This window comes from Carlito syrichta, unplaced genomic scaffold, assembly GCF_000164805.1.
Source record: "Carlito syrichta isolate Samal-C Ts95f unplaced genomic scaffold, Tarsius_syrichta-2.0.1 Scaffold109674, whole genome shotgun sequence".
NCBI classification, from domain to species: domain Eukaryota; kingdom Metazoa; phylum Chordata; class Mammalia; order Primates; family Tarsiidae; genus Carlito; species Carlito syrichta.
In genome coordinates this window covers 1-14118 of record NW_007053770.1, presented here as the reverse complement: position 1 = coordinate 14118, position 14118 = coordinate 1, and the positions used below count along the sequence as shown (strand labels likewise).

The 14118-nt window shown below is 51.3% G+C and overlaps 1 protein-coding gene across 1 annotated transcript in view; it reads right to left on the bottom strand.

Annotated features, from left to right (window-relative positions):
* The window catches only part of TMCO3 (transmembrane and coiled-coil domains 3), a 32059-nt gene extending 21792 nt beyond the window's left edge, over positions 1–10267 (bottom strand). The window contains exons 1-5 of the mRNA XM_008068783.2: positions 9824–10267; positions 6899–7078; positions 5907–6098; positions 3886–4014; positions 2289–2381 (exon numbers count right to left, since the gene is read on the bottom strand). Coding sequence (XP_008066974.1) covers positions 2289–2381; positions 3886–4014; positions 5907–6098; positions 6899–7078; positions 9824–10267 — 1038 coding nt within the window. The remainder of the gene's footprint in view (positions 1–2288; positions 2382–3885; positions 4015–5906; positions 6099–6898; positions 7079–9823) is intronic.
* Positions 10268–14118: the final 3851 nt, after the last annotated feature.

The following is a 14118-nucleotide window of genomic DNA, read 5'->3' as shown; positions in this document are numbered from 1 at the left end:
TCACATTTCCCACAGTCCTGGGGGTCTCTCCAGACTTAGGGGCAGCCCCTCCCCACCCGCAAGGGACCCACCCAGGTCAGAACAACTGCCCTGGTCCTCCCAGGCTGCTCCAAAGCTCCGTTTACACCCGAGTCGCACAGAAGGAAAACGAAGGGCTTAATGGAGCCGGCAGACCGAGGAGCGGAGCGCGCCAGGCCCCAGGGCCACCCCAGAGGCCGCAGCAAAGGCTCAAGCCCGGGTCAGACCCCGGTGCGCCCCCACGAGAAACATCACCCACGTCGCCACACGGGAGCCAGCAAGGAGTTTTCACACGTGGCCGCCTAAGTCCCTGCCCAGCGTTCGGCCCACGCTCCACTCCTGAGCCCAGCCAAGCCCACCAATTCATGCAGACACACCATTCCTCAGGCCTCCGAGGCCACCCCGGCCAAGGACACCCTGGCATACATTCATGGGCACACACCCTCAAAGGCACGATTTAGGGTGCAACACTGCCGGATACACTGCTTTTCTCTTTAAGATTATAACATTCACATCAAGTTGCACAGCACTATTCATTATTTAACTATAACCACTACAGTGGAGGAAAATAGCAAGTATGAAAATCCCAAATTCCTCGCCGCATGGTGAGGAGATGTCGCCAGGGCTAAAGCAGCCTGTGAGAGGCCCGTAGATGTGAACGGGGACGGCAGAGCTGAGCCTGAACCCCCGCCCCCTGCCCAGGGCTCTTCCTCATCGTCTGCTGTGAACATGTCTCAATCGAGCACACACGAGAGCCCAGCTGAACCCACTGCCCTATGGAACAGAGGCCCCATGTCTTATGTAGCCAGCTGGGGTCACTATACCAGCAGGCCTGGGTCACAGCCCGCCCGGCCTCCCTTCCACCCACCGCGCCCACCTGGCAGCATTCACAGCAGAATGGGCAAGAAATGGCCAACATTCCCTCCTCTTCCAGCTCAGAAACAGACAGACAGGGCTCACACCAGAAAGACACAGAAATGCCTGGAGGAATGAGGACCAGAATGCCCAGAGGGGAGGCGCCTTTTGGGTGTTCAGAGAAGGGAGTGTCACGGCAGAGACACTGACAGGGGGTTGAGAAAGACAAGGCCCACATGACAGGAGGAGCCCAGGCCAGACAGGAAGAGGGTGCAACGACGGCGTCGGGCACCGCGTGGGCGCTCCTGAAGGCTGGCCCAAGACCTCACAAAAAAGCTTTCCTGGCGTAGCAAAGTTGATGCCAAATATGACAGAAAGTTCGAACAACAAGCAAGAGAAACTGGGAGCATCCGTGGTTACGTGGCACACCTGCTTCCCGTTCTCCCATGGGCTTGTGCGGCTCCTAGACGGTTGTGGTCAGTCACGCCATCTGGTCTTTTCTAGGTTCAGCCTTACAACAAACATTCTCGTCAAGACACGTCCTTGTAATACTTTGATGGCTACTTAACAGTGCATCAAGCGGTCAGGTCCCAGTTCAGCCAGTCTTTCTTAGACATGTCACACAAGCGGCTAAAAATCTGTGGGTCAATTTTTTGTATACTTTCCTTCCGAAAGAGCTCTAGAGTTACAGGACCAAGGCACATGGACGTCTGTAGGCTCCGCCGTCAGACTGCGTACTTACTGCTAGTGCTCCCCGGGCGGGGTGCCCCGTGCTCACACCACCCATCACCACCCGGCTTCAGCACCCCTCGTCAGCACGTGAACGTGCCTGCCGTCTTGACGTTAGCACTGTAGGCAGAATGGTACCTGCCTTTAATTCACAGGGGATTTCTGTTTCCAGCAGCGTTCACTTTATCCCCCCGCCCCTGCTTTTAATCAGTCATTTTCGGTGTCTGCTGAAATACAGAGTACCTTTTCCTGAATTCACCAAGTTGCCCAGGCGGGTCTCGAACCCATGGGCTCAGGCAATCCACTCACCTCGGCCTCCCAAAGCGCTGGGATTACAGGCTGAGTCACCGAGCCCAGCCGTATTTCAGTTTTTATGCTATTTTAACAGTTGTGCACCTTCTGGAGGGATCCATCTACTAAAGTCCAGAGAGATCACTTCTCAGACCACTTCGGAAATTAGCCACAAGAAAGCAAGTTCCAGTTATTCACTGAACTGCCACTTCTTCAAATCTTTTTATTATCTTTTTGAGTGTATATCCCAAAAATAACATCAAATCGAAATACCGTATTCTATTCCAAAACATTTAATTTGATCGCCAACTCGCCAGCAAGTGCTACAAATGTAGAAACCAAAACCACACGACAGGAAGTTACCAGAGGCGACGACAGCCCTGCGAAGCCCTTACCTTTCTCAGCTTTTCCGGGGAAAATTCTAAGCCAACAAGGAAGAGGGTAAAAAACACCCCAAATTCTCCTAACGTCTCCACCTGTACAATAGACTGGAAAACAAAGACAAATGTTAAGCCATGTGACGTCATGTGTGTGACATACTGCACGTAACCGAGCAACCACATCCGAATACACTCAGTGGGAACACTCAGAAGAGCCCACTTGGCACACCTCTCCGGTGAACCACTTCCCACTTCTGGCTGGCATGCCCTTGGACTTTCATCTCGGTCCATTTATAGTTACTTTATGTTTCCATAGTAAAGTTGATCTATTACCAACTCCAGCATGGACAGCAGCCAGTTGTATGTATTACCCAATGGTTTAGCCTTAATTCTTTGTTTATGAGTGCCTTTGCTGTTGAAAAAGGAAAGACGAGGCCAGGCTCGGTGGCTCAGCCTGTCATTCCAGCACTTTGGGAGGCCAAGGCAAGAGGACGGCCTGAGCCCATGGGTTCGAGACCAGCCTGGACAACTTGGTGAGACCTCGTCTCTACAATCAATCAAAAATTAGCCGGCGTGGTAGTCTCGGCTACTTGGAAGGCTGAAGCAGAAGGATCGCCAGAAGCCAGCAGGTCGAGACTAGGGTGGCCGTGGGCATGCCACTGCACTCCAGCTTGGGTGATGGAGTGAGACTCCAACTCACAAAAAGAAAAAAGAAGGGAGAGAGGATAAGGTGTGCCTGTTTCTATCTGCAAATGCTCTGGGAGGGAGAAGTGAGGCACGGCAGGAAGAGGCGCTTCTCTCTGGCTTCCAAGTCTGTATCGTATGAAAATCATCTCCTCCCGAAACCAGCAGCCGCCGGGCACGCCCTGCGCGGGGCTGCAGTCCTCCTACCGGCCACCCGAGGTAGAGGGCCACACTCTCCACCTGGCTGGCGCTAACGTGCTGTTCAGATGAGCCTGCGCGAGGGCCGCTCCAGGCCCTTCGGCCGTTCTGCAGCCTGGGGAGCAGGGGCTCCCCGAGCTGGTCCGACGTGGTGACCAGCCGCAAGGGAGGCTGCAGGGAGTGAGGCCACGCCCTCCCTGCCCCGCCTCCCGGGAGGGACTCAGCTGCTCTCAGCATTGCCCACAACTGTGCATGTAGCCCACGGAACCCAGGGGACCCCTCCTCCTGCCAGCGTGGGACAGGGCTCCTGCGGACTTGCTCAGCCCTCCGCTTGCTGTTCCCTGCCTCGCAACCGGGCTTTCGATCAGCGTTTCCATGCACCAGGAAGTGCTACAAATGCACTGAACGTGGCACTTTTAGTTCTTGCAGTGCGCAAAAGGTGTTCTGAATAATCTGGTCTCTCACAATCTTGGAAACGGAATCTCTGAAACTCCTATAACTTAACACAGCGAACTGGGCTGTTTCCTCCAGTTAGGCCACCTCTCTGTGAACAAACAAAATGGCATCCTGTGGTTTCAATATTTCTCATGAAACTCAAAAGGACGCCTTCGGCATGGCTTGTGAGAAGCCGGTGTCTTCGTTCGCTCAAATTCAACACTTTTTAGTCTTCATGAATGCTTCTTTTGTAAGCTACCAGACAGTCATGGAAACTGTTGGACTCTGCTCTTACCTTAATGCTGTTCAGTCCTGACGGTCCCAGGAGCACACCACAGATGATATACCCAAACATGGTCGGCAGCCCTATTGTCGTGCAGAGCCAGCCGCACGGCAAGGACAGCATTCCTATGGTGACAATGTCCTGATGCAAGGGAACAAACAGAAACACAGGAACTCAGGATTCCAGGGGTGAGAAAAGGCTGGCTGGCTGAGATGGCAGGACAGATGACACAGGCCCCGAGCGCACCTGACAGGATGGAGGGGAGGGGGCGGAACTGAGAAGAGACTTTCGCCGCTGCGGAGGCCAAGAGAAGCTCAAAAGTAAGTGTATTCTGGGCAGGGAAAGTCAGTCTGTCACCGCCTAACGACAGCTAGCCCCCAGGATCCTAGGGGTGGGCTCCTTGACCCGCCCCACGCCCAAACCAGCATGCTTGGATGCTCAACTCCTATAAAGGTGGCGCGGTGTTTCCATGGAACCCGAGCACACTCCCCATGTACCCTGAATCACTTCTAGCTTGCTTATAGTGCCTGATGGGTGTCAATTCGATGTATATAGCTGTGATGTGCATCTTACTGCAAGGTGGCTCTTGCTGTTTCCATGAGTATTTTCTTTTTTTTTTTTTTGAGTTAGAGTCTCATCTCACTCTGTCACCCAGGCTGGAATGTAGTGGCACGCTCACAGCCACCGCAGCCTCGAACTACTGGACTCAGGGGATCCTTTGGCCTCAGCCTTCCAATTAGTTGGAACTACAGGCATGCACTACCATGCCCAGCTAATGTTTCTGATTTATTGTGGACACGAGGTCTCTCCAGGTTCCCAGGCTGGTCTCAAACCCCTGGTCTCAGGCAATCCTCTTAGCTTGGCCTCCCAAAGTGCTGGGATTACAGGCTTGAGCCACCACGCCCAGCCTTCCTGAGTACTTTCCATTTGCAGGTGATTGATTCAAGCACGCGGACCAGGGACTAGATGCTGACCGGACAACAGGATTGCTTTTGTCTTGCTCGAGCCCATGAGACTCTCCCATGTTCTGTCGAGTGCTCTGGAGCCTTCAGAGCTGGTGTCCGGGTCGCCACTCCCAGGGTTCTCACCACACGACTGCAGTGACTGTGCAGGCAATTATCACTAGCAGGTGACATTGCGGGAAAGACTGATGGACAGGACAGTCACGTCTCAAAACACTTCCCAGAAATGACTTATTCGTTACGAAGGGAGATGAGGACAACCGCACCAGGCAGACCCACTCCTGAAAGAGGGCACTGACACCGTCAGTCTGCAGCCTCTCCCCGCCCAGCGCCCAGTCCTCAAAGCCAAGACCAGCAGGACGGCGCTTGGCTTGATTCCATCGACACAGGTTCAGCACCCGGGGAGCCCTTGGGTACCATGGGTCTCTCCACTCAGCCTGGTGGCACCACCTTCAAGCCCAGGCTCTCCGGCCTGGTCTCTGCTCCCGTGCAAACTTCCAGTACTTTCTGGAGGCCTGACAAGTCACCAGACCTTGCAAGCTTCCCAAGATTGCACCCAAATGCCAGGCCAGCTCTCCAGAGGGAGCACCGTGCGCCGCGGCGCCCTCAGCTGCAAGCCCTCCACTGCACAGCCTTTCTGGCCTGGCTTCCTGGGGGACACAGGACTGAACCGGCTCTACGTGGAAAGCCAGGCACAGCTGAAGGGGTCCTTACACTCCGCATGCCACGGCTAGAAGAGTAAGCCCTCTCTGCCTTCTAAGGGCTTTTTTATTTTAGGGAAAATGAGTTTTGGATAGCCGAAGCCCCAGTTTCCAAAAGCCACCCAAATTCTCCAAAACAAAATTAACTTCCATTTTAAGTATTAAGATGTCTTATTCTTTCAGCAAAAGCAAAAAAAAAAAAGAAATTGAGAGAGGATGTCTCGATCGCAGGAAACGTGGGGAATTCTAGCAGGATCTCTCTGTCGGAAGGAAGGCTGTACACCCCAACCTCACATGCAGAAGAGAAGGTTCATGCTCACACAGGACGCCAGGGCGGTGGCGGCGGGGCCGCCCCCAGGCAAGGCGCTACCTTGATGAAGTGGGGGTCCGCCCGTGGGATGGTGGAGTCGCGGGGCTTGGTCAGAATGTACTGGTTGTTCTGGGAGTCGATCAGCATGCTGAGGCCCAGGCCTTCCTCCACCTCCGGCCTCGTGAGGTTGGGCCGAGGGTTGGCCTCTTCCTCCTCCACCCTCAGAACCGCCTCGAAGTTGACCCCTCTGACCTGGAAGACAGCCAACACTATGCAATTCAATCAATTAAATTCCTTCAAACTCAACTTTTGTACAGTGAATGCCAAACAGAAGAACAACAGAAATGTTTTTAGTGTTCTAGCAAATGTGACAAAGCCCAAATTAGGACTTTTTTTTTCAATTAAAGAAGTAATTTAAGGATAAGAAGGTTTAGGATTTCTGCTACTTCCAAACATCTACTTTCCCTGGTTCAGGGCGTAGTCTTTCAGCAACTCAAAGCCCTCAAAACACTTCTGAGTCCTCTCGTTCTACACTCAGTATGTTTTTAAAACATCCCATTTCCTCTGCTCTATTTTTATTCTTTCCAAACCCTTCTTCTCTCACCTTACTCGCATTTGTTTTTATTGTCTAACCCTGATGGGAGTCCACGAGACCCATAATCAATGTCTGGCATCCATCTCCATATTTTTTCTTGAACCGTAACCATGACAACAGGCGAGCAGCCTGAAATGCTGCAGAGATGCAAAACTCATCTGCCAGGAGTTCCTCACCCAAGCAGACAGGCATTCACCCCACTTGTCTGGGCTTTCTGGACACCAGAATCCCCGTCCACTAAGGAGGGGGACTGACAGTTGTTAAGAAAAAAGAAAATAAGGGATGACTGCCTCCCTTCTACGAGACCAGGTCATTTTCTCTCTGACACAGAAGTGTTTCAGTGTGTGTCATTTTCAACCTATGTGAAAAATTCACACGTGAACAACTCCCACCCCACACTGTCCGGCGAGTGAGGCGCCTGGTGGGGGAAACCAAGTTGTGCCAGAATGCCGCTTACAGATTTGTTGTCGTCAAAAGCATGTTCCTCTATCTCCTCCTCTAAGCGGTCTGCTGCCTTGCGTACGTCTTCGAGGATCTCGTCCAGCATGGACAAGCTTTTGTTCTGATGCTGCATGTTTTTGAGGGCTTCGGCCTGATGCTTTTCTGCTGCCAGAAGTTCCACATATTCTGTCTCTTCCTATCCGTGGGGAAGAAATGAAGAGCGAGACGTGTTAGAAGTAACCAGGACAGACTATCTTACATGCATTTACCCACCCACGCTCCGTCCGAAGGCCCATTCACAGGCGAACCGGTCTAACTCCAGTCTGCTGGGAAGCTTGGTGTCCTAGCTGTTCAGACCTAACTGAGCTTAGCAAAATAGTTAGAGACAGCTATTGATGCACACACTTCAACAGATACGCCACACATCTGCCACGCAAAAGCAAATGTGACACCTGCAGGTCAAGGGCTCATACAGAAGCATCTACTCAAAACCCACTCTGTTTCAGCACAGTGCCTACCATGGGTGTGGGGCACAGCTGGACTTTAAAAACAGATGTGTACTTGAACACTGGCTGTGAAGCTGCTAAGCAGGATGCCCACAGTTAAATTCCAGCTACAAAGAGAAAATTGATCCAAAGGACATATGGACTCTGACAGCACTAATAATCCGTAAAGCTGATGGGCAGTATTGGTGGTCGAATTTAGAATGTGTTCCAGCTGATCGTGTTTAATCAGTAACCTTACTTTTAAGTATTTATTCACATCCAAAGGAGCAGAACAGAGTTAGGACAGAGCAGCAACAGCCCACGCCCAGACACTTGGGCTGCATCGCCCCCAAGTAATCACACAGCACCTGCTGATGCTTCTGACGCACACCTGCAGGCCTAGCTCACATGTGCAGGTCTAACTCACACCTGCAGGCCTAGTTCACACCTGCAGGTCTAGCTCACATCTGCAGGTCTAGCTCACACCTGCAGGCCTAGTTCACACCTGCAGGTCTAGCTAATGGATGCAGGCCAAGCTCACAGCTACAAGTCTAACTCACACTTGTAGATCACCATGCTTGGAGAGTCTAGAAACAGAGGTTAGAACTAGTGTAAGCCGAAATACTGCATTACACACCTATACGCTATGCATATTAGCGCCTATGTTAATCAGACTAATGTTTATTTTTTATTTTATAATAAAAGCACAAATCTGCACCACACCAAGGAGTCCTAATATCTCAGCTGTCCAAAAGATCTTGTAAGAGAGTAATATCTGACCAAAGAGAGCACTGTGGTCTGTTTCTAACTCGTGATGGCAGTCACAGGGGCACACACGCAAGGAGATGGGTGTGCATTACTGAAAACTCGATTCAGACACTTTCCTGATGGTCCTATTTCAACCTAAAAAAATCACATTTTGGTAAAAAAAAAATTTAATACATGTATATTTTCTCTACTTTTCTTTTTTTCTTTTCTTTGAGTCAGTCTCACTCTGTCACCCAGGCTGGAGTGCAGTGGCACGTTCACGTAGCCTCTATCTCCTGGGCTCAGACAATCCTTCTGCCTCAGCCTCCCAAAGTGCTGGGATTACAGGTGTGAGCCACTGTGCCCGGCTTATGTCTACTTTTTAAGCTGTGTGGTTGTTTTATTATAAAATAGAAAACAAAATCTACCATGGATTTTTCTATGAAGATGAAATGATACTTTATATATTTAAAAGGTCCAACACTGTGCTAGCATACACCAGATACTCCAGAAATGCCTTTTAAAAAAGTAATATAGCCGGGCTCAGTGGCTCAGCCTGTAATCCCGCGCTTTGGGAGGCTGAGGTGAGTGGATTGCCTGAGCCCACGGGTTCGAGACCCACCTGGGCAGGCGAGACCTCATCTCTACAATAAATCAAAAAAAAAATTAGCTGGGTGTGGTAGCGTGTGCCTGTAGCTCCAGCTACTTGGAAGGCTGAGGTGGAAGGATCGCCGGAGCCCAGCAGGTCGAGGCTGTGGTGGCCGGGAGCGGCCACTGCACTCCAGTCTGGGTGACAGAGTGAGACTCCAACTCAAAAAAAAAGTAATACAGGCCAGGCTCGGTGGCTCAGCCTGTAATCCCAGCACTTTGGGGGGCTGAGACGAGTGGACTGCCAGAGCCTGTGGGTTCGAGATCCACCTGGGCAACTTGGCGAGACCGCGTCTCTACAATAAATCAAAAACTAGCCAGGCATGGTAGCCCAGGCCTATAGTTCCGGCTACTTGGAAGGCTGAGGCGGAAGGATGGCCGGAGCCCAGCAGGTCGAGGCTGCGGTGGCCGGGAGCAGTGTGCCGCTGCGCTCTTGTCTGGGCTATAGAGTGAGACTCCAACTCAAAAAAAAAAAGTAATACAATAATACCACACTGTATACTATACTGCCAGAAACTTATCATTTTAAAAGGACACTTAGTCAAAGTCCTTAAGTTACTACCTTAATTGTATACCTTTGTTTAAAATTAACATTATTTTAGTGTATGGTCATTGAAGAAAGTCAAACTTCACACCAGAAGACATGTCTGTCAGAAACGTGGCAAAATATTGACCAAAGTTACAAATTATACTGGTTTCTGCATGAATTTACTAAGACTTCTTGAACAACTTTCTGAATTACCCAGGGATTTCCCCCAATGGAGAAAAGCATTAGACTGGCTCGGCTGGGAGTGGTGGCTCACACCTGTCATCCCAGCACTTTGGGAGGCCGAGCTGGGAGGACTGCTTGTGCCCGAGAGCTGGGGACCAGCCTGGGCAGCATGTCGAGACCACATCTCTAAAGACACAAAGAGAGAAACAGCCCGGCTCCTCCTGGAAGGGGCAATGGCGCCATCACCACAAGGACAGCTTCCTCCTCGCGAGCTTCCCGGTGGGTTTGCACGGCAGTCGCTGAGAAGCAGCAGGCCGTCCTGCGCAGCTCGCAGGCGCCGGGGACTGACCTTGATGGCGGCCTCCCTCAGGGCCTCCAGGCGCTGCCGGCTGCTCTCCTTCATGTTCACGACATCTCGGTAGTCCCCCTGCAGGGCTCGCTGCAGTCCATGGATGGCCTGGAACACGGAGTTCTCGCTCTCGTTCAGCTCCTTCTGGAAAATCTCGAACGTGTGCACCTGGAAGAGCTTCTCCTCATCCGACAGACTGGCGTCTCTCTCCACCGCGCGGATGGCGCTCTTCAGTTTGTTGAGAACCACACTCTTCTGGCGGAGCAGCCCAGAGAGCCTCCGGCAGCCGTCCAGGACCCACTGCCCCCGCTGTGTAGCGGCCGCCCCCCGCCCCCGGTGCAGCTTGATGGCATGCTTGGCCACCTCCTCGTGCTCGGCCGCGCGCACCACCCAAGGCAGGATCGGGAGCAGCATCCAGAGGACGTGTGTCCCCAGCACCTTCATGGTCCAGGCCGTTGGTGCGGGGCGAGATGGTCCACGGGCTCCTGCTGCGCTGAGCGTGCATCTTAGACACACATGTTCAGCTGGAAAAGAGACGTGCTGTCACACAGAGCTAGACAATGACTCGTCCCAGCTGACGTCAGAGCTCAAGTATCGATCAGATCCAAAAAACTGCCACCTTTCTGAAGAAAACAGCATTTTTCCCAGTTAACATCAACAGCTCATCGATCTACTGCATCTAGATTAAAATCAAATGCTGAACGTTGATGCACCTTTTCTGCCACCTGGTGAAGGGCTGAGCTTAAAGGCTAGTTACACCTAAACAGAAAAATTTAAAGGCGATTTTTTAAAAGAAAACTTAGCCTCACGTCTGCCAACTCTCCCGTGTGCAAAAGACAAAAACCAAGTCTATTTAAGCAGGTCTGCGCATCGAGGCCCCGAAAACCTCACGGCCTCCCCCTCCCAGGTCAGCGGCTGCCTGAGGACCATGCCCAGTGTCACTCCAGATATGAAGCCTTCTGAGCCGCTCTCCATGTGCCCTGCCACTTTGCTGGCTTCCTAAAATCGCCTGGAACTTTGCCAAATCCAGAATCGGTCTACAGTTCAATGCTAATGAGACACAAGAGATGTATTTTTCAAATCCCCAAAATATAACCATACCTGGATCTCCAGGGCTTTATTAAATTTCCAAACATTTTCCATGATCCAAATTCAGTCTCCGTCTCTTCCTTTCCTTAGGATGACCTGAAACAACACACACTGCTTATCCTGACAGGTACAACCCAGAACCTGCTTTCTGAACATGCCACTTGGGTAAGGAAGGGAGGCTGGGTGGGGCCGCAACTACGCGTCCTGCTGGAGACAGGCAGAAGGCAGGCCGAACCTGACGGGAGCACGGCTGAAGGAGCAGGTGGAGGCAGCAGCCATGGGCACCAAGAAAGAGCCATTGCAGAGGCTGGAAGACAGAGACTGGGGGCGGAGGCAGCAAGGGCCCAACAGAGGTCAGGGGAGGAGCGCTCGAAGAACAGCCATGGAATCTGGCCAGTAGCTCACCGGTCACACGCAGCCGAGGCAGAAAGAAAACAAAGCCAATACCGACCACTCGCCCAGGACTCTGAGTCTAAAGGAAGTGGCAGCAGAGCACCAGCGTACACGCTCTGTCCGTTCCTCAAGGCGGCTCCCCGCAGATGTCGGTGAAGAATCCCACTCCCCCACCGGGGATCTGGCTACCAACATACACACCTACGCTTCAATCTCACCACTAACCTCAACCCTAGTAACTTTCATCTGCCTTCCCAAGCAAAACAGATTATTCGAGCAGTGTTTCTGGAGACAGCATTCTGACCAAGCCCCAGAAAAAGTCAAGCAGACCTCAAAAACAAACAAGACTTCAGGAAGCCTGCAGCCAGACGACAGCCAGGGCACACACTCCGGGGGGCCTCAAAATGGCACCGTGTGGGACAACAGGGCAGCCCCTGCTCAGAGCGACAACCAGAAGTCACCGCGAGACTACTCTGGCTAGAAAGCAACACTGGGTTTCAAAGCCTTCTTGGAGAGGGCGGTTCCCGGAGCAGCCAGCAGCTGGGAACTTCTTCCTGGAGCAGCTACTCACCCACAAAGGGCGGGGGCAGAGTTCTGTTCCAGCTTGCCCGGCGTTGCCACCTCAAAGACAAACAGTGGCCGGCCAGTCCCACCCAGCCACACAATGACTCCCTCAGTTGCTGAGCTGCCCTTTTTCGGGGGTGCAGGGAGAATTCCGTGGCTACTTCAGAAGAGTGCTTTTAATATATTCCAGAACAAAGCAGACGTTCGAGATGCTTCGCTCATGCCTCTCATCCTGCCCCCAGAGAGCTCAGAAAGTGGTGGATCTCTTGCTTCGGAGAAGTCGCCGCGGCAGTCTGTGTGTGAACGACACCCCTCTACCTTCATTTCTGGTTCCTTCCGCAACCAGGGTCCCTACACTGGTCTTCCTTCTACCCCACACCTAAGGGAGCTGTTAATTTTTACGAGAAATCATTGAGAAGTTTAGTGGAATACTAGCATTTTCCACTGAAACATACTCATAGCACGAACATGAAATGAAATTGTTCACAGACCTTTAAAGATACAAACCATCCCTTTTTCAAACGTATTTCCTTTTGCCTACAAAACCCTATAGCCTACTAAACTGTAGCATGTTTCTTCTTGAATAAATTAGTATCTGTAAGCTTCAGTGTTATTTGATTATTGCTCTTCTTAACTATCAAAACACTCAGGATTTCTGGAAAGTATTTTCATAATGAACTCTTAAAATTTTTGTATCTTGGCCAGGCTCAGTGGCTCAGTCTGTAATCCCAGCACTTTGGGAGGCCGAGACAAGTGGAATGCCTGAGCCCGCGGGCTCGAGACCAGCCCGGGCAACTTGGCAAGACCTCGTCTCTACAATAAATCAAAAATTAGCTGGGTGTGGTAGGGCGTGCCTGTAGTTCCAGCTACTTGGAAGGCTGAGGCAGAAGGATCGCCGGAGCCCAGCAGGTCGAGGCTGGGGTGGCCAGGAGCGTGCCACTGCACTCCAGCCTGGGTGACAGAGTGAAACTCTGACTCAAAAAAAAGAAAAAAATTCTGTATCTCGATGCATGCAACAACCCGGACATGCCTCAAGGCTGAGTGAAAGAAGCGCCTCAAAGGCCAAGTATTCCTTTCACAGAACACTCAAAACAACAAAATTGCAGAGATGGAAGACAGACGAGTGGCCATCAGGTGCTGGGACCCTCAGGGGATGGAACCGTCCTTTATCTTGACATGAATCTGCACACAACTTGCACAGATCTGCAAACATGACACACATCATCACACACAGACTCACGTCCACACACGTGCACGTGCAGCTGGCATGTTCTCAGTAGATCATGGATTCTATCATGGCAGTTTCTTGCTTACGTAATAGTTTTGCAAGATGTGACCATTGGAGAAAATAGAGAAAAACTATTCCCTAGGCTCTCTCTTACGACTATAAAGGAAATCTATAATAAAAAGTTTAAAAAGCCTACAAGATTTCCCATTCCCCCACAAAACCCTCATTAGCTATGGCGATTATCACTTACGTTGCAGAGCAAGGACACTGTACCCATGACGTTTCAGAATGCTGTGAGCCAGGCAACACCCTAAACAGAGGCAAAGACTTTCTGTTCCAGTCAAACTCAAGGCTGCTTTCCATTCAGAGCAGCAGCAAAGTCAACACTTTGCATGCAATCCCTCCAGGGTTTCCATATTATATGCATTGCGTTCATTGAAACACACCTCCCAACTCTGCCAAATCTCAAATGAGTTTTGCTTATTTTTATAAAAGCAGAACAAAAATCATAAAATTTACTTTTGAACTGACACAATTATTTGAAAAGGAAGAAAATTATTTGTAATAAACTCCTCAAATGATTTAGAATAAAAGGCAGACAAGCTTCACACTACTAAGCCTAGTCCAAAAACCTTCCAATTTAGTTCCATGTCGCTGTGGATAAAACCCACATTACTCTTACCCAGCTGAGAAGTTTCAGTGAGTGATGCAGAAATGTCACGTACTACTCAGTGGATTAAAAAAATCTCAATGGCAAAGCACAGAGGTGCAGTAAAGCTCGGGGTTCCAAGGCCAGGCCCAGGCTTCAGACTCCCTCCCTGCACTCGAGCCTCTGGGCTCCAGCCCCTGCAGGTGAGGACGTGCCACAGGGCGCCAGGGAGCCCCTTGGGGTGTCCGGGCAGCTCCTTGAGCTTTTCCGGTTCCAGGGCAAGGTGACGGTCAGCTTGAAGCTGAACACCTGTGTGCTCTGCCTCACACTCTGCTCATCGTAGCCAAGATCCAGCCTCTCTTTGCTGAGAAG